The following is a 19,421-nucleotide window of genomic DNA, read 5'->3' as shown; positions in this document are numbered from 1 at the left end:
CGTGCGTCCATCGCCGGCCTCAGGAATGCGAGGTGCGAGTTGGAATCCCAGCTCTGCCACTTCCCGGTATTGTAACTTTGGGGATTAACTCCACTTCTCTGTGCCTCATTTCCTCACCTGTAAATCAGGGATACTCAGCACGACTTCCAAGGGCTCTTTCGGGATTACTGAGTTAATGCAAAGCCTTAGGAAAGTGCCAGGCCCATAATAACTCCCCTCAGCCTTACCACTGTCACTGTCATCCCTACCCCACCTCCAGCCCTACCCCTACCACTGTCATCCCTGACCCATTTGGTGTGTTTGCAGGTCAGCAAAGAGCCCTCATAGCGGGAGGCGGGGGGTGGGCGGAGAGGGCTCCCACCGCAGGACTTGGCAGCCCACCTCCCGCTCACCCTGAGCTTCCTTTGGGCACCCGTAAGTGGGAGCTCTGGCAGGGCCCCTGGGAGGCCGAGATTGTGGGGGCTGCCGGACTGCAGGGGGGTGACCCCCCCCCACACACACACACACCACCCTGCAGCAGGGACCAGAGCCTCCTGCCCCTGCCTGACTGGGCCCTGGGTCTGGGGCTGCAGTGAGAGCCCATGAAATTTCTGCTTTGCTCGAGCTGACACTCCACAGCTCTGGGTGTCACCCTGGTTAGAAGTACTCTGGGAAGCTTTTAAAAATATTGGTTTCAGGATAGTCTCCTCAACAAATGGTGTCGGGAAAACTGGATAACCACATGCCCAGAATGAAATGGGACCTCTGTCGCACAGCACGCACAGAAATTAACTTGAAATGGATCAAAGACACGTAAGACCCCATAACCTAAAATTCCTAGAAGAAAACACAGTAGCTCCTCAACATGGGTCTTGGTAATGATTTCTCGGACACGACATCAAAAGCATGAAAAACAAAAGAAAAAACAAGTGGGACTACATCAAACTTAAAATTTCTACACTGCAAAAGAAATAATTAAAATAAAAAGGCAACCTATGGAATGTGGGAGAATATTTACAAAATATGCATCTAATAAGGGGTTAATATCCAAAACACAAAAAAGGAATTCATACAACTCAATAACAACAACAACAAAAACCGATTTAAAAATGTGTAGAGGGGGCTTCCCTGGTGGCGCAGTGGTTAAGAATCCACCTGCCAATGCAGGGGACACGGGTTCGAGCCCTGGTCCGGGAAGATCCCACATGCCGCGGAGCAACTAACCCCACACGCCACAACTACTGAAACCCGTGTGCCACAACTACTGAGCCCGTGTGCTGCAACTACTGAGCCCACGCGCCTAGAGCCCGTGCTCTGCAACACGGGAAGCCACTGCAATGAGAAGCCCGCGCGCAGCAACCAAGGCCCAATGCAGCCAAAAATTAATTAATTAATTTTTTAAAATTACCCAGTTCCTCTCCTTCCCCCCCACTCTAAACAATGCACAAGCTGTTCCTTCTGGTTGGAGAGCCCCTTCCCCTGCTCCTTCCAGGAGGGGTCCTTCCCGGGTGGGTAAATGGATGACAAATATCCCCCCAGAAGGGCTGCTGGGAAGGTGGAGAGCTGGCCGTGTGGAGGGTATGAATTTACAGAGGCTCCTGGCTGCAAGGTGGTGGAACTTTCTCCAGACCGTGCCCAGGTGCAGATGTGAGTAAAGCAGACAGGTGGAGTCAGGCAGGCAGGACCTGGCAGTGGGAGACATGGAAGGAGCAAGAGAGAGGGCGGGGCCCAAGGTGGTCCAGAGGCAAGGAGGAGGCGGGAGAGCAGGGATGCAGTGGGCACCGGGGGGGCTGTGGTCAGAGAGTGGACGCAGGGCTCATTACCTTGGGAGATGACAAAGTCCAGGGTATGGCCATGGCACGGGGTGGGGAAGGATGATGAGGTCCAGGAGGTCATGGGGCTTGGGGCACACGCAGGCAGTGGACTTTGCCGCCCCCAGGAGGACGCAGTCCTGTAGAACTGAGCGGGCGGGCAGGAGACCAGGCCGGAGGGGAGGGTGGCTGTCCGAGGTGGCCGGTGTGACCGCAGAGGGTGGGTGAGGAGGACACCAGGGAGGAGCCCTGACCCCTCCTAAGAGGGCACCCTCCTGAAACCGTATCAGAAAGGGGGCCCCTGGGCCTGGGTGGAGACTGGCATCTGTGGTCTGGAAATGACCTCCCTGTCTGCCACCTTCTGCACCTGCGGCAGTTATGGAAAGAAATCCCTCAGCCAAGTGCACCTGGCTCCTCCAGATCCTTGGACGGAGAACGGAGAACCTGGGACGAGCCAGGGAGGAAGGGTGGGGGAAGGGCCCTCTTGCCATGCAGCGGGGTCCCCAGGGTGCCCGGTCTTGTCTGGGCGTTAGTGTGGGAAGCCCCCTCACCTCATCTTCCCTCACCCCAATATTTCCTCCCTTGCAAAACAGGAGTCGGTGAAAAAGGCTTCTGCACACTGAAAACAGGATGGAGGGGGCCAGCCTAGGGGCCAGGAGGAAGAGAAGCATCTTAGAGGCCAGAGGAGACCTTTAGGGGCAAGAGAGGGGAGTGTGACACCTGTCAATGAAAAAATAATCAATAAACAATCTGTAATGGGAATAGAATAGAGTTTTATTTGAGCCAAACTGAGGACTATAGCCCAGAAGACAGCCTCTCAGATAACTCCGAGGAACTGCTCTGGAGAAGCGTGGTTTTCAGCACAGTTTTATGTCTTGTCAGAACAAAGAACATCAAAGAAGTCAGGGAGACATTCCTTCATGGTTTCAAAAAAACAGATCAGCACGTACACAGAGAGTCAGCATGGCCTTGGCACTTGGGAAAGAAGTCTTATTATCAAAGGAGCACCAGCATTGGCGTCCCAGGAAGGGACGCATTTCATCTTTATTTTTCCCTTTTTTTTTTTTTTTTTTTTTTTGCTATACGCGGGCCTCTCACTGTTGTGGCCTCTCCCGTTCCGGACGCGCAGGCCCAGCGGCCATGGCTCACGGGCCCAGCGGCTCCGCGGCATGTGGGATCTTCCCGGACCGGGGCACGAACCCACGCCCCCCGCATCGGCAGGCGGACCCCCAACAACTGCACCACCAGGGAAGCCCTCATCTTTATTTTTAACATGGACATTCTTTGCTTCTGGTCAGTGTGCCCTTTGCTCTAAGGATTAAAGCAGATGTACAATGTATGCTTGGAAGGCCCCAAACAGGCTGTTCCAGTTAGCATCAAGTTCAAGTTAACTCATGGATAAGCCAGCATGACTTCCCCAGACATCAATATGTGAGCATTTCTTTTATTGCACCCAAGGAAAGAGAGGGGCAGTGTCCCAGGCCCAGTGGCTCTTAGAGAGAGAGAGGACAAGGAAGATTTTTAGTTGTCCCTATGTTGGAAAGAGGGCAAGCCCACAAAAGTCCTATAAAGGGACAAAGGGAAGATGGCGTGACCTCTGAAGGGGTCAGGAAGCTCCAAGATGCAGCCACCTGAAGCTCCCTCCGCCCGAGAGCCCCCCGTCCAGCATTTTGAGGTTTTCAGGTGGCCCAGTATTTACCCAGAGCGGGTGTGTGTCGTCGAAGAAAGGGTAAAGGCTTCCTGGGCGGGCTTGTGTGCTAATGGGGAAGGGGGGCAAGGCTTACTGAACAGCAGATGCCTTGGGCAGACCCAGAACTCACAGGCTGTTTATCTCCCACCAGGAGGGACCCCCCAAGACGAAATCAAGTGGAGTGTTTTATGAACCAGCCAGAAAGCAAAGAGAAGGTAGGAGGGGAGCAGAGACACTGCTCCAGGAAGTGGGTGGTCTGCCTATACCAGTGGGTCCCCCTGGCCTCCCCTGTGCTGAGCCCCACTGACAGCTACTTCTTTTTTCTTTTTTTTTTTTTTTTTTTTTGGCCACGCTACAGCATGTGGGATCTTAGTTCCCTGACCAGGGATCAAACTCGCGCCCCCTGCTGTGGAAGCTCGGAGTCAACCACTGGACGGCCAGGGAAGTCTCTGGCAGCTACTTCTTAGGTGTTGGCTTTCTGCAATATTGCTTGCTTTCTGTGGGGTCTTGGTCCATGCCTAAAACAGAGGTTACTGTACCATTTAGGGCCCTAAAATGATTTAATTAAGTCCTTGGAGTCCTTGTTACATGTGGACTCCTTCTGTGATGTTGGTAACTTTTAATTTTGAATTGCATTATTAAAATCAATTCATTTTAGAACATTTGTTGCGGGGTGGGGGGTGGGGGTCCTGGTAGCTTGTTTCCAAACCTGACATTATGGCACCCAGTGGTTAATGACTCTGTCCTAATCTTATTAAAAGCGAAAAGGAAATATATTTACATCTAAATTTTAAATATCGATTAATTTTTAAAAACACTGACATGAAGAATGCAAATCCAAATGTCCCAAGCTGGGTCAGGAGTAATTTCGGTCTTGTTAGCTTTTGACACAGTGACCCTGGATGAATCTGAGAAGCAGGTGATTTCAGGCTCTGGGCTCCTAGAATCTGCTGACGCTCAGGAACTCTGTCAATTACCAAGAAAAGTATCTCCAGATCAGTCCAGACTGGGGTTCGGATGTGACTGGCAAACTGCTCCTGGAGAGACAGATACTTGAGCAACAGGCTCCCTGGTTAGGCTCAGCCAGTGGGAGGTTCTGGGTTTGGGAGGAGGTGAGAGCCAGGGCATAACTAGGGCGGGGATGGGGGAGCCCGTGGACAGTGGCTTGACTCCTCCAGGGTCCCAGTGTCCACAGAGCAGTCCTACCATGGTCTAGCTTTCCCTGGCTGACCTTGACCCTCTGGGGTCTGGTGACACCACTTCCTGCCTTTGACCTTTCCAGGCTCCCTCACCAACCCAATTCCCTGTACTAAATCTTCCCTACTCAAAAGACCTAGGTTGGTTTCTGTTCACTAAACCCTGACTTATAAATCCCCTTGTTTCCAGAAAGAATTTTTCCATGGCTTAAGAAGCTGCTGTCAGGGAGCCTTGAGACTTCCTATGAGGCTGTCCTAGAGGGGACCCAGATAAACACAGCCCATGTGACCTGCAGGGCAGAGAACGGAGCAAGGTCAGCGGCCCCTCCCACCCCATCCAGACCTCAAGCACTCCCTGTCACATCTACCCTCACTGTTGTCTAATGGTTTTCTCTATACTAGGTTCTATTTTTGTTCTCACTATAAAAATAATAGATGTTCCTTGTAGAGAAACAAACAGGAGAGATACATTTTGCTCCCGGTTCGAACACCCTGAGACGGCTCCGGGGGTCTTGTGAAGTGTCACCCTGCATTGTATCCAAAGTAGCACACAGGGTCCACTGCCGATTCATCTAACACCACTTCCCTGGCATTGAGGCAAATCTTTACCATTTTTGTTTTTTATAAATTTATTTAGTTTATTTATTTTTGGCTGCATTGGGTCTTCGTTGCTGCACGCGGGCTTTCTCTAGTCGCGGCGAGCGGGGGCTACCCTTTGTTGCGGTGCGCGGGCTTCTCATTGTGGTGGCTTCTCTTGTTGTGGAGCACAGGCTCTAGACAAGCGGGCTTCAGTAGTTGGGGCACGTGGGCTCAGTAGTTGTGGCTCGCAGGCTCTAGAGCACAGGCTCAGTAGCTGTGGCTCACGGGCTTAGTTGCTCCACGGCATGTGGGATCTTCCCGGACCAGGGCTCGAAACTGTGTCGCCTGCATTGGCAGGCGGATTCTTAACCACTGCGCCACCAGGGAAGCCCTAATCTTTACCATTTTTTCAACTAAAAACCATGGGGTTGATGATTGTCACAAGCTGTCGGGAGGTCCCCGAGCTGGGATGTGCCAAAGACCCTGCCCAGCTCCTGGCACAGCAAGTGTCCAGGAGAGATGCTGCTTTCGGCTGAGACTCCTGGGGGTGGGGGTAACCACCCCCCAGCTCCTAAGCAAGAGTTCGGGGCACCCTGGAGATGCTGCGGGCTGGGGACTTGGGGCTGGCTGGGTTAGAATCCCCACCTGTCCCTCTCCTGTGTGGCCCCAGCCCGGCCACTGTCCCTCTCTGAGCCTGTCGTTTCATATGTAAAGCTCAGACCATAACATCTGAGAATTTGTGTCAAGTGCTTGGCGCAGGGCTTAGCACACAGTAGGTGCTTAGTAAAGCTTTGCTAAGTGAGCACATGGATGAGTGCTGACTGTGTCCAGGCACTGCACCCCAGTGGCCTCGGACCGCACCCCAGGGTCACACTGGCCTCTGTGGGTGGCTGCTGGGGGGAGCCAGGTGGTCCTGCCTTCAAGGCTGGGAGGGGGAAGGAAGCGGGGGCAGGGACACAGGACAAGGCCTGGGGTGGCCACTCCCTTAGGAAGGTGGGGAAAGGGACAGAAAAGCCTTCGCACCTATTGAGCACCTACTATATACCAGGTGCATTCAAGATGTGCTCTGATTTCGCCCTCACTGCAGCCCTGTGAGGCAGGTCGAATCAATCCCACTTTGGGGGGAGGAAACGGAGGCCCAGAGAGGGGCCTAACTTGCTTGACGTCACCCGGCAGGTGGGCTGCGGAGCCAGGTTTGAATCTGTCAGCAGGTGACGTGGTGAGGTGCTCTTGGGCAGGTCTGAGGCTCTGTGAGCCAGGCTCACCAGGTGAGGGAGGGAATGATGAATGAATGAATGAAGGAACGATGCCTTAGCCCACGACCAGCTCGTCTTCCCCCACCTCTGCCCGGAGAGGGAGGCCAACAGCGACACTCATGAGGGTCTTTTCACCCCGTTCTCCAAACTAAATCCCAGAGGAGTTGCAGAAGGGCAGCGCCTGGCTGGGCAGATGTGTCCCCTCCAACCTCGGTGCTCCCCGCAACACCCGCCCCACCGGCTGACCCGGGACCTCGGCAGGGCCTGCCACCCGCCGCAGCTGGTTCTAAGAGTGGCTCTTAGTGGTACCCCACGCAACGTCCCCCATTTATCCCGAGCTCCCTGCGACAAGGATGTCACCCCTAGGTACCACGGAGCCCTTGGAGCTGCTATTTTTTTTTTTTTAATTAATTAATTTGGCTGCGTCGGTTCTTGGTTGCAGCACACGAGCTCTTCTTTGTGGTGCACGGGCTTCTCTCTAGTTGTGGCGCGTGGGCTTAGTTGCCCCACAGCGTGTGGGATCTTAGTTCCCCGACTGGGGATCGAACCCTCGTCCCCTGCATTGGAAGGCAGATTCTTAACCACTGGACCAGCAGGGAAGTCCTGCTCCTGGAGCTCTGAGGACCAACAAGAGGCATCCAAACCAGAAAGGGGAGAGGGCCGGTCCCTGCTCCTCCCCAAGGGGCAGTGCCCCCCTCAGACTGGCAAGCTTCACTCCCAGGCCAGGTTAGGACCCCTGTGTCAGGAGGACAGGCCTCTTTGGGGACCTTCTAGGCTGAATTCATGACAAGTTTGGGGTAACCCCTGCAGGAGGTATCCCCAGTCAGGGAGGGGTCCCTCAGGATCCTGCAATACCCCTCCCACCCACCATACCTCCCCAGGTGGGATCCTGATTTGCTGTGTGGCCTTAGATCAGTGGCTGTCCCTCTCTGGAACTGGTTCCTGGCTGACCGCTGCCAGGCTCAGCTTCAGCCCAGCCCCGCCTGACACTGGCTCTGCCTCTGCCTGGCTCAGCTCCAGACAGCAGGGCAGGGCTGTCACATGCTGAGCCACGTGACAGGCAGCAGCTGGGGGTTCCATCCCACGCAGAGGACGGGGCCCCTGCAGCCCCTTACCCCAGTCCCAAACGGCTGAAGCCTCCAGGGGCTACCAGAGCAGGTGTGGGCTGGGAGACCTCTCCTGCCCTCGCAGGTAGGCAGGGGCAGCGGGGAGGGCGGGGGCAGTGAGGAGCATCTCCCAGGTGTCCAGTCGGCCCAGAGGCCCTGGGCCAGCATCCCAGGCAAGACCTAGGGCACCAAGGTGGAAGGGCAGCAGCGGGCCCAGGGTGACAGGCATGGGACGATAGCACAAAGGATGTTCCTGTCCCCCTACCCGTAACCTAATCGCCTGCCTGTCTGACACCAGCACCTGCCAGGGGATCATCCCCCTTTGTGCTGGCTCTGACAGGTGTGCCCGGGGTGGGGGTGGGGTGAGGCTGAGGGGCAGGGACACAGGAACCTCATGGCGACACTTATATCATGACAGCTCACCTAGAGGGCAGAGGGTGGCGCTCTTTCCAGGGAGGCAGGAGGGGACAGCAGGGGGTGGACCCAGCCCCGCTCTGGAGCAACAACTTTCTCATGTGGGTCCCAGCCTGCCACTCATGCCCTGTGCCCTCTCTCTGGACTTCCATTTCCTCATTGTAAAATGTCAGGTTGCAGGGTGACAGGTGCTGTGAGCGGGGTGCTGGATGACGTGGTGATGTTGGACACAGATGCGCCGAGGGCAGGGACGAAGCCTGCAGCAGGCCGGCCTGGGCCCTGGGATTGGATTTCTGGACTCCAGCTGTCTTTGGATCAGACCTCTTCATTTTGCAGATGGGAAACTGAGGCTCAGAGGGGCTGGCGGTGGGGGGGCTGCGTGTGGGGAGCAGGGCTTTCCCCCCTGCTACTCCAGGCCACAGCCCGCACCCCACACCGTAATTCCTGGGTCCACTACTCTGGACTCATCCTCCATCCTTCCCATCAGGGGTCGAGATGGACCCCTCAGCTCAGAGCTCCCTGGAGACCTGCTGTGTGGCCCTGGCCTGGTGCTGGCCCTCTCTGCGCCCTGGCTCCTTCTCTGTGGTCCAGGAAAGGATCTAGAGGCCCCTGAGGGAAGTGATGGGGAAATCTCAGCCTGCAGCCTCCAGCCAGCCCAGAGTCAAAGTCAGGCACAAGGCCAGGACGGCCCCACCCCAGGGGCTGGCCCAGCCTTGGACATTTCATAACGGAAGGGCAGCTGGGTAGAGCAGGGCCAACCAGGAGGAAGGGCAGCTTCGCAGGGCCTCAGGTACGGTGTTCTGCAGAGGCAGGGGGGATATAGCAGCGAGCAGTCAGGGCCAGGGACCCACTGGCAGGTTGGCTTGGGCACTCTGGGTTGCCGTCAGTCCTGGAAAGCCTGGCCTCTCACGGCCACGCACAGGGACTAGCTTTGTCTTCTCAGAGCTTCTCTGCTCGCCTGAGGAGAAAGGGGAAGGGGGAAGGGAGTTCCGTTTGCCCCAGCCTAAGAGAGCAAAGAGAGAGGCCAAGAGTCCCTGCTCTGGACCGGCCGCCCCAGGAAGTCTGGACCGGCCGCCCCAGGAAGGAATGCACCCCTGTCCCTGGGGGGGTGGTCAAGCATCCATTTGGCAACACATTCCTGGGCAACTGCCACGCATGCCTGCTGCTGGGGTGGGCTATGCAGCGAGCGGTTCTGAGCGATCGTGTTCTTGGGAATGGACTCTGCCAGGGTCCAGGAAGGAGAGGCTTTGCCAGCGTCAGGCAGCTGGTGGCACAGCCTCTCCGTGCGGTGGGGCGGGGGTTGGCTTGGCCCACGGCCAAGGGTTGGTCCCCAGCTCCCCACACCCGCCATGGAAGGGAGGGGGCCGCTCCCCAGAGTTTGGGAGACCTTGTAAAAATCCAGGTTAAGGCTACACGGGGCAGGGAGGGGAGATCAGATTGGAGACCCTAGGGTACTGGGACCCGCAGAGCCTTTGAGGCAGCCCTGTGCCGTCCACCTTCTGACAGCCTGATGGAGGTCCCCTGGGCCCTCAGACCACCATGTTCACCTCTGTCACTCTTCCCAGCCCCGCATCCCTGCCCCCACCTGGGTCTCAAGTTGATTGCCTTGCCTCCCTGGTGCCCACACTGGGCCAAGGTCTCCTCGGGTTCCCACCCCAGGGTCTCCTCCCCGAGACCCCCCAGCACAGCTGTCCTTTGCAGTCTGAATAACCATCGTTCAGAGCCGTCCTCACTGAGCACTCACGGGGCTCGGCCCTACACCAAGCACTTCACAGCACTGTGGGGTACCTACAAGACACCATCGCCATTGCACAGATGGGAAGAGTGAGCCCCAGAGAGGCCAAGCCACCTGCCCAAGGTCTCCTAGCTAATAAACAGAGTTGCTGGGATTTGGACCCAGGTCCTCAGGCCCCCGACACGTCATACAGAGGGTGCTCTTAGAAGGCCTGTGGTATAGACAAGGAAACCGAGGCAGAAAGGATGAGAGGGTGGGCAGAGGTGGGGGCTGGGAGGTGGCTCATCCACAGGACCAGCCAGGGCCCAGGGACGGGGCTCGGGCAGCAGCTGTTTCTTGATGATGATTTGGAGGCAGTAGACCTGAGTGCCTGCCCCTTTCGTCTCCCTCCTTGATGCCACATGACCTGGGCCTCAGCTTCCTACAGGGGTGCCATCCAAAAGCTATGCTGCACTCACATCAGGCACCCACACTGGCACAGTGCCTGGCACAGTCAGTGCTTAGTCACTATTATTATTATAGAATCCCCAGGCTCATGGCCTTGAGGGAAGGTGGCTGGCCCTGGGGCCCGGGGAACCAGGCCCATCCCTTGTCACATCAAGTGACTTAGCAACTCCCAGGGAGGTGGGCTTAGGGCCCCCAGACCACCCGATGAAGGAACCCCCTCATTTGTGTGTCCACAGTGGCTGCTCAGCTCCCTTGTGAGGTCACAGGCCCGGGGTCCCCCCAGGCCCAAGGCAGCCTTGCACATCTGCTTACCTGGGTTGAGTCCAGTTCCCTGCCCTGCAGCAGTCACCCCTTGGGGCCTCGGTCCTGACCAAACTGCAATATGGTGTGAGCTGGCCTCAGTGTTGCCAGGAGAGGCTGCTGGAATGTTCCAAGCAGACCTCCACCCCCCGCAGAGCTCCCCACCCCACACTGTGCTCTGAGATGCCCTATTCAAGCGACGTGCCTTACATTTTTGTGGGTTCGCAGGCTCTTAGGAAAGTGCAAAGAACCTTGCGGAGGTGGGAGAGGAGCAGGTGTGGTTTGCCCTCAGCATCCATCAGCAGAAGTCTGAAGGTGAGAGAGGATGGGGGGAAGGAAGAGGGATAAATATTTGTTGAGTACTTGGTGACAATAACCACAGCTGACCATTACTAAGCTCTTACCATGCACACAATGGCCGGTGCTTCATGTGGTGGAACGGTAGCATCCCCTTTTTACAGGCATGGAAACTGAGGCAGGGAAAAGATGAGTGACTTGCCCAAGGTCACACAGCTACAGAGGCATGGTCAGGGTTTGAGCTCAGGTGAGCGCAGGTGGCGGCTTTAGGGGTCAGCAAGTCTCTTAGCTCTTGGGTCTCTGGCCAGTACGCCTTCCTCTCTGGAGGAGGGTTGGAGCTAGGGACAAGCCTGGAGTGACAGGGGCTCTGATGATGTCCCTGTTCTGCTACAGTCACCCTCTCTGGGGGATGTGGTGCCCGCCCTGTGCCCGAGACAACTGCCCCGTTTCTCCTGATCAGAGTAGGAGGCCTGTGGGGTCAGTTTGGCCCCCATCGTGCCTATGGGGACAGCGTAGGGCTCCAGCAGGCTCTCAGCACAGAGTGCCCATCAGGGCAGGCCATCCTGTTGGCTGGAACAGCTCATGGAGTCCTCCAGAAAACATAGGGCCGTGGTGGCAGTAGTCACTTAACAATAGCTGGCAACCCTGAGGGCACTGACGCCCTGTCCTGGGCTTAGAACTGGCCAGCATGGTCTCATCCTTGATAAACACCCATCAGGTGGTAGGTGGAAGGGTGACCTTAACAGATGAGGAGATTGGGGCACAAAGCCCCAAATGATAAGTTAAGTAGGCAAAGAGGGGTCCTGCTGCCCAGTCCAGTGGGAGAGGAAAGAGAGGGATGGGGAGGCGGGGCAGGGAGGTGGACAGAAGGAAACCAGGTATTTATCACAAGGTATGACACAGTGCGGTGGGGAGCAGAGCCAAGGGCCCACTGTGAGAATGTGTAAGGGAGTAATCATGGTGGGCTGCCTGAAGGAGGCATCAGCCAAGCAGAGACCAGAAGAGAAGTGAGTCAGAGAGAGAAGGAGGAAAGGGTCCCCACTCGTCCTTGGCACCAGGCCAAGGCCTAAGTGCATTAGAGAGCTCCTCTGATGAACTTCAAGTAAGCAGGCGGGTGCCGGGGGAATGTCAGAGCCCCTACCCTGCCTGCCAGCCCTGGCTGATGACAGCATGGAGGCCTGACTGCCCCCTCACCCCTCACCCCTCAGCATTCCCTGCTTCTCCAACACTGTGGCCGATGGGGCTGGGATGGGCAGCAGGGCCTCTGGGGGGTGGGGTTCTTGTTTCCCAGTCTTGTTGCGGAGCTGGGGCACAGGGAGAGGAGTCCTGTCACCCAGCCCTCTGAGCCACCACCAGCCAGCCTGGCCACCCTGGGCAGGGCCCCCAGGCTGGGGACAGTGGGAACAGAGCATTCGTATTGGGAATGTCCCAAAGTGGTGGTTGGTGGACTCCGCCTCTAGTTACCAAACTTCCCCTGGTTACTCCACTCAGACCTGCTGGGGTAAGGGCTACCCGTCTCCAGGAGGGGCACCGGAGTAGGGTGGGGGCCATGGCTTAGGGCTAATTTCCGGGTGGCAGGAAGAAGCGTGACCCCCTGGCTCCCTGCTCACTCTTAGGGGCCATGGAGTAGCTGTCCCCAAGCCCACACCCAGTCCCGCGACTGCCTTGGGGTCCAGAATCCTCCTGCCCACTGGTTAAGAGGTGTGGTCTGTAGCTCTGTCAGTGGGTGTCCAAGTGTGCCCCTTGTGTGTGTGCTTGTGTGTATGTGTAGGTGGGGCAGCCCTGGTCCCTGGGCTTACGTGTGAGTCCCCATGGGGGTGCCCGTGGGCCCACGCGGGTGCAGGCAGGGGCGGTGGAGGGCGCCTGGAGGTGGGGCGCCCCGACCCACGCTGCCCCGCCCGGCAGGATGGACCGCTTCGCAGACACGCTGCAGCGGCTGCGGGAGGCCTTCGACTCGGGGTGCACGCGGCCGGCCGAGTTCCGGGCTGCCCAGCTGAAGGGCCTGAGCCGCTTCCTGCAAGAGAACAAGCAGCTTCTGCAGGAGGCGCTGGTTTCCTCCATGAAGGGGGAACTAAAAGCCGTCAAACCCCACCTCCTTTCCTGTGCCGTAACCCGCTCTTCTGCGTTCACCCATTCATTCATTTCTTCATTCACTCCACTAATTTTTTCTTTTTTTTGGCCGTGCGGTGCAGCTTGCGGGATGTTAGTTCCCCGACCAGGGATTGAACCCGCGCCTTTGGCAGTGAGAGCACGGAGTCCTAACCACTGGACCGCCAGGGAATTCCCCCACTCCACTACTATTTATTGAACATTTACTATGGGCCAGGTACTGTTGTAGGCTCTGGGGATACAACAAATAAAACAAAGTTCCTGGGTCCAGGGAGCTGGCCTCCTGGGGAGAGACACAACTAGACAGTAAATAAATACACAGCATGTTGGATGGTAATGAATGCCATGGAGAGACACTCCCAGTGTGAAGGGGGTGAGAGAGGGCCAGGGTCAGGGTGCGGTTTTGTATGTGGGGGTCAGGGAAGGTTTCTCTGAGACAGTGGCGTTTGAAGGAGGAGGGGGAAGGATCCACGTGGACAAGGGGGGAAACAGCAGAGGGCACAGCATGTGCAAAGGCCCTGAGGCAGGAGGTGCTTGGTGTATTTGTGCTTGAGGAGCAGCAAGGAGGCCAGAGTGGCTGAAGGGGAGTGGAAGAGGCAGAGGTATGCAAGGGATGAGGTCCAGGGAGCTGGGTCACACCGCTAGGGCCGCATGTGGAGGACTTCTGCTTCACTAGGTACCGTGGGCATCATGGCCTCTGTCCAAACCCTGGAGGCCTGGGGGCCCAGCCCCTCCCATCTCCAGCAGCAGCCACAGCAGGACCTCAAGAAATACACTTCCTTGTAGGCAGCCTTCCACCATCTCAGCCAGCAGGGCCCACCCGTGTGGCTGCCACTGCCCTAGGACAACTGTCCAGGGGCTTCTTCTCTGGACAAAATGTCCCTTGAGCTTGCCACAAAGGCCACGGTGCCCAAGCTCACCCGTGATGCCCCACTGGCCCCTCACCACCTGTAACTCTCCAAGGCTGTGACTCTTTACCAGCTGGTGAGGTGCTGTTTTGATACTTAACACCTAGGACAGGCCCATGGTGCATATTGGCTGCCGGCCAGCCCCTGTGGTCACCACTTGTCCCCAGGGGGCTGCAGCAGTCCCACACTGGCTCATGCTGAGCGCTGAGCTCATCTTCTCCCCAAACCTCCTGAGCCCATGAGCAGGACCCTGGGGTCATCCCTTTCTGCCCTCCTGCCTCCCCTGCCCTTCCGGTGGGCCTGCTGGCTCCACCCAGCTCATGAAAGAGATGCTGGCACTGGCAGGCCTGGGAGGCCCTCTGCAGCCTCCTTGGGCCCCACCTGATTTGCAGGCACCCAGCCAGGTGTCCAAAGCAGTCACAGACTTCGAGACTAGTATCTCGTGGCACCTGGGGTCATGGATCAGGGCACCTCCATTCACGGGCGCAGCAAAAGCTGGCCACAAGGACTTGTTCTGAGGACGTGGCCTCCTAGTGACGCCTACTCCCTTTCTCAGGGTCCTCAAACCTTCTATTTATCACCACGCTCCAGGACTGTAGGCAGGTGAGACCCGGGCTCCCTCGTCAGCCATTTCTGGAATCGTCTGCTACCTCATTTATGAAACCGGGGCACCGGGTCGTACTCTCCTTGGCTCTCTGACACCCAAGGGGCCTGGCTTTGCCTCCCTGTGGGGAGTGTCCATTCACTGGACCTGGTCCAGGACAGAGGGGGCTCACACCCCCTACCCTGGCATGTCGGGCTCCCTGGGGACTGACACCCCACTGAGCCTCTGCCCTGCCCACCAGCTGGCCTGGCCTGGCCGCCTCCGTGAGACCTGACCCGATGGTCTGTCTGGTCCCTGTTCTCCCTATGGCTCAAATTTCACCTCCTGCCTGCAACCCTCAAGACTCCAGGAGCCCGCACCCCACAAAGGAAGCAGCAGCCCAGAAAATCCAATCTGGTCCCGGCCTCTGACCTGGTCCCTCCCTCTGGGCTCGGCCAGCCCTGTCCCCCACCCTCCCAGCAGGCAGCATCTGCCCTGCGCAAATCCTCCCATTTAACCCCCAACAGCCCTTCCAGGTAGAGGTGGTCACACCCAGTCACCCCCAGAGGAGACTCAGAGAGGGCATGTTCTTGCCTAAGGGCACAGAACCCGGGCTCAAAACAGCCTCTACTCTTCCAAACTCCTGGCATTCAGCAGGGTTCAGATTATCCCTCAAACAGGCCCAAACCTCAGTCAGGTCACAGGAGACCTCTCTGGGCAGGAGTGTGGGCTGTGGACACAGACATAGTAGAAGGCATGCCTGAAGCAGGCTCAGCCCCTGGAAGCGCTGGTGGGCGTGGCTTCTCCCCCCAAGGTCCCTGCGCCCTCCCCCTCCCCCCAAGGCTCAGCTCTGGCACTCCTGGGCCCATCGCCCTCTCCTCTGACAGGAAGCAACTTGCACCATAATGGCTGAGTCTCAGGCATCAGGACAGCCTGGCTCTTGTGTCCTAAGCCATGGGCCTCCAGCTGCCTGCAGCCCACAGGCTGGGTCCCTCCTCCCTCGTGGGGGTGGGGCAGGCATGCCAGACGGCATAGATCAGGACAAAAGCCCTATTGATTGTCTCCTTTTTCCGACTCCTGCCCTTGAAATCTGCCCTGGCCCCTGGGCTGTGGGAACTGATGGCAGAGACTCCTGTCCCCAGTGACCAGTCCCCAGTGACCCAGAGACACCTGTCCCCAGTGTCCCCTGCAGACTGACATCCACACAGCAGGCCACAGAGGGCCACACAGACAGTCCTGTTCAAACTTAAGTTAGAGCCTGTCCCTGCGCTGCTCCACAGTCCTCACCCCAGCTGCCTGGCCTCATCACCTCACCCACTCTTCTCCCTGCTAATCAGGAACATAGCAAGCCTGAATCCACCCCAGGGCCTTTGCACAGGACATACCATCTGCCTGGAATATTCTGCCTCCAGGTATCCATGGGCTCCTTCCCTCCCTTTCCTCACTGCTCAAATGTCACCCCATCCCAGAGGCTGGCACCGACCATCTTATATAAAATAGAGCAAAGACACACACACACTCACACACACGCACACACACTCCAGCAGTCTCTATCCCTCTTACCCTGTTTCATCCTCCCATTGCACTTGTCACGTCCTAATGGAGTAGTCAGCATTCTCATCACCACGTCGACCGTCCCCCTACAATGTCAGCTCCGTGGGGCAGGTTTTCTGTCTGTTTCAGTCACGGCTGCATCCCCAGCACGGAAACGGCACCCGGGCACTCTAACCATTCAGTGAACGTGGAGTGAATGAATGAATGAATGAGTGAATAAGACCTTGCCTGGGGAGGCTTTGCCCACCCCAGGGCTCCGGCCACCTGCGGATCCTGGGTACCCTGGCCCAAGCCCTGCCCTTGTCCCTCCCCCTCCCCTGCAGTCAGCCTTCGAGTCAGAGGTGTCTGAAATCAGCATCAGCCAGAACGAGATTAACTTGGCCCTTAGGAACCTGCGGGCCTGGATGAAGGATGAGAAAGTGCCCACGAACCTGGTGAGTGACCCTGGGCGTCAGGGCCACAGGCAGCCTCTCTGGGTGGCAGGTGGTGCTGAGGGGCTGGGGTCATGGCACCCCACCGTTCACCATCACCCTGGCCCTGACCCAGGCCACACAGCTGGACTCGGCCTTCATCCGGAAGGAGCCCTTCGGCCTGGTGCTCGTCATCGCCCCCTGGAACTACCCTCTGAACCTGAGCCTAGAGCCCCTGGTGGGCGCCCTCGCAGCAGGTGAGAGGGAACCACCACCTTCTCCCTCCAGCCCCCGCCCATCCCTCCAGCCTCACAGCCGCCCACAGAGCCAGGGAGGAGGGGGGAGCTGGCACCAGGTGGCTAAGAAGGCCTGGTTCCCATCTGGCCCACCATCCCCAGGCTGTGTGGCCTTGGGGCCGGCAGGGCACCTCTCTGAGCCATATTCTTCACCTGAAGATGGAGTGAGGCCGGCACCTGCCCTGCAGGTGTGAGGACTGAATGGAGATCCACCCCCCTCTCCCCGCCCCGCCCCTCAGGCCACTGGGTGGTGCTGAAGCCCTCAGAGATCAGCAAGGGCACTGAGAAGGTCCTGGCCGAGGTGCTGCCCCGATACCTGGACCAGGTGAGCAGGGCCAGGTACAGACCAAGCAGCTACACTGGGGCTGAGCAGGGCTAAGCAGGCCCCGCTGGGCCGGGCAGCTCTTGGCGTGGCTCCTCAGACAGGACCTGAATTCCAGCCTTACTCCTGCCTCCTCTGGGTTGTGTGGCCTTGGCCAGGTCACCGCCCCTCTCAGCCTGTTTCCCTCTGAGTGAAACAGAGGGGTGGGGCCTGTCCCCTGGGGGTCCCTGTCTGTCTCTGGTCGGCCCTGCTGGCCCAGTCCCAGCCTCAGTCCCAACCCCAAACCCGCCAGGCCCCAACCTTATACCTGGTAGGCTGGGACTGCCTGTGCCCAGTGCCCCTGGGGAGCTCCCCGCTCCCCACTGCCCCTGACCCAGCCCACCTGGAGCCCAGGCACCAGGCAAGGGGGGAGCCATCCCAGGCAGGCAGGCAGGTGCCCTCTGGGCTCTCAGGCTGGGGTCCCAGAGGGAGCCCTCCGCCCATCTGGCTTGCAGAGCTGCTTTGCCGTGGTGCTGGGCGGGCCCCAGGAGACCGGGCAGCTGCTGGAGCACAAGTTCGACTACATCTTCTTCACAGGTGAGGAGCCAGTCTGGGGGTTGTGCAGGATGGGAGAGGTGAGAAGCTTGCCCAGCCCCACCCTTAGGGGTCTTATCCCCAACTCTGAGAGAGGGACAGAAGCAGCCAGCCAGCCAGGGAGGATGCAGACTGGGGCAAGTGCTGGGTGGTGCTCTCGGCCCCAGGACGAGCTTGCTTCACTCCCCCTGAGCAGGCTGGGGAGCAGCCCCAGACCCCTGGGGACCCTTGGGAGGGATGGGCCCCATCCCGAAAACAGGCCTCTCCACCACTCACAATCTCACACGTCACAGCATCTGTCCTTGCTGGGCTCCTGCTGTGCCAGGCGCTCATTCCTGCGCCCACGGCCCTTCTGGAGGGCTGGACAGATGAGGGTTTGGGGGCTTGGGTGACAAAAAGATGCAGTGCCCACTGCACTAGCCAGGATTGGGGCAGGCTGTATTTTGCTCCCAGAGGTCACCTGCCATCACCCTGACATGTGCCCATGTGGTCCAGACACCACTTAGCTTCAAGTGACCAGGACGGAGTTTCCAGAAGAGACGAAAGGGAGGAGGATACAGACAAGGCGAGGCCCTGGGGGAGGGAGGGGTGGACCCGCCTCCTGTGTTGCACACTCTGTCCCCATCAGAGCAGGGGACGTGCCATCTCTGCCTTTCTCCTCCCCAGACCCTGCCACGAGCCCAGGACAAGGCCTGCCAGCTGCCACCTTAACAGACAGGGAGGGCGACTGTGGGAGCAGAGGGGCCAGGGTCCTCAGCTGTTCCTACAGATTCCCCGGGGCCGGAAACACCAGGAGAAGGAAGCCGGGGTGGGGGGTGGGGGGGCGCCTGAAGCTCAGTGGACTCTGGGCCCTGGCCCCCCAGGACCGAGGGTGCAGAGGCAAGGCAGGCAGACCCCCGGAGGCCAGCTTGTACGCCAGGTCCCCGAGGCAGTCTGTGCAGAGGCTGATGGACCTCCCGAAGCTACTCCACCGTAATCTCCTGACTTCTCCAGGCCTCAGTTTCCTTATTGGTATGATAGGGGCCATCCCCAAGTCACAGGCCTGTCTTAAGGACAAATGAATGAATGGAAGCCTTTGTCACAGCACGTGGCCTGGGCAGCAGCCACTCACTCACTCACTCACTCGGTGAATGTTTACTGAGAGCGCAGACGGGGCACCGCGAGGCCTTGGGATAAAGCAGGGCTAAAGCCTCCTACATTGTCACAGAGCCCGTGCAAAGGTGACCAGGGTGGAGGTGGGGAATTCAGTTGTGGGCGTAGTCAGGAAGGCGGGACAGACTAGGAGGTGTTTGAACAAAGATAGGAGGACCTAAGGGAGGAGCCGTGGTAAGGGGAGGCCCCTGGGGCCGGCTCAGCCGAAAAGGGGGCCTGGATAGGAGGGAACGAGGGCAGGGAAGCAGGAGGAAGTGAGACCAGAGAGGTGACTGGGCTCTGGGCTCCCTCGGGCCGCGGTGGCTGGCGAGAAAGGCCAGGGTTATCACATCACGACAGGAATGGCAGCGTGGGGCCCTGGGCCAGGCGTGGGCAAGAGTGTGTCGAGGCCTGGGGGCGCTGTCAGGAGTGTTTTGGGGTGGCTGAGTGGAAGAGGGGACTGTGAGACCCAGGACACCAGCCCAGAGGAGAGGTGGGGACCTAGGGGAAGGGGGGGCAGACGGGGGGTGTGGAGGGCGCCACAGCTGCCAGATTAGGTCAGGGAGGCGAGACCCAAATGAGGACCAGCTAGAGCTGGAGCCGGGCCATAGGAGTTACTTTCAGAGGAGAGTGGAGAGTGGGGAGGGACTTAGGGCGGCAGGTTAGAAAGAGTCGCCTGCAGGCCCAGCTGGGATCAGAAGCAGGGAGACGGGGGCTCCTGTCTG

At 58.4% G+C, this 19,421-nt stretch overlaps 1 protein-coding gene and 1 long non-coding RNA gene across 2 annotated transcripts in view; both read left to right on the top strand.

Moving 5' to 3' along the window:
* The first annotated feature begins 7 nt into the window (after positions 1-7).
* LOC112402477 (uncharacterized) lies at positions 8-4,086 on the top strand. The gene is made up of 3 exons (XR_003003708.1): positions 8-66; positions 3,632-3,695; positions 3,839-4,086. It is a non-coding gene; the product is annotated as an uncharacterized LOC112402477 (long non-coding RNA).
* Positions 4,087-8,752: 4,666 nt separating this feature from the next.
* The window catches only part of LOC112402439 (aldehyde dehydrogenase family 3 member B1-like), a 15,346-nt gene continuing 4,677 nt past the window's right edge, over positions 8,753-19,421 (top strand). The window contains exons 1-9 of the mRNA XM_024749369.1: positions 8,753-8,821; positions 10,742-10,828; positions 12,716-12,917; positions 14,145-14,262; positions 14,384-14,430; positions 16,288-16,398; positions 16,511-16,631; positions 16,910-16,995; positions 17,487-17,953. Coding sequence (XP_024605137.1) covers positions 12,717-12,917; positions 14,145-14,262; positions 14,384-14,430; positions 16,288-16,398; positions 16,511-16,631; positions 16,910-16,995; positions 17,487-17,953 — 1,151 coding nt within the window. The 5' untranslated portion in view covers positions 8,753-8,821; positions 10,742-10,828; position 12,716. The remainder of the gene's footprint in view (positions 8,822-10,741; positions 10,829-12,715; positions 12,918-14,144; positions 14,263-14,383; positions 14,431-16,287; positions 16,399-16,510; positions 16,632-16,909; positions 16,996-17,486; positions 17,954-19,421) is intronic.

This window comes from Neophocaena asiaeorientalis, unplaced genomic scaffold (genome assembly GCF_003031525.2).
Source record: "Neophocaena asiaeorientalis asiaeorientalis breed wild unplaced genomic scaffold, Neophocaena_asiaeorientalis_V1.1 scaffold43, whole genome shotgun sequence".
Taxonomy (NCBI): Eukaryota; Metazoa; Chordata; class Mammalia; order Artiodactyla; family Phocoenidae; genus Neophocaena; species Neophocaena asiaeorientalis.
This window is presented reverse-complemented; position numbering and strand designations above follow the sequence as displayed.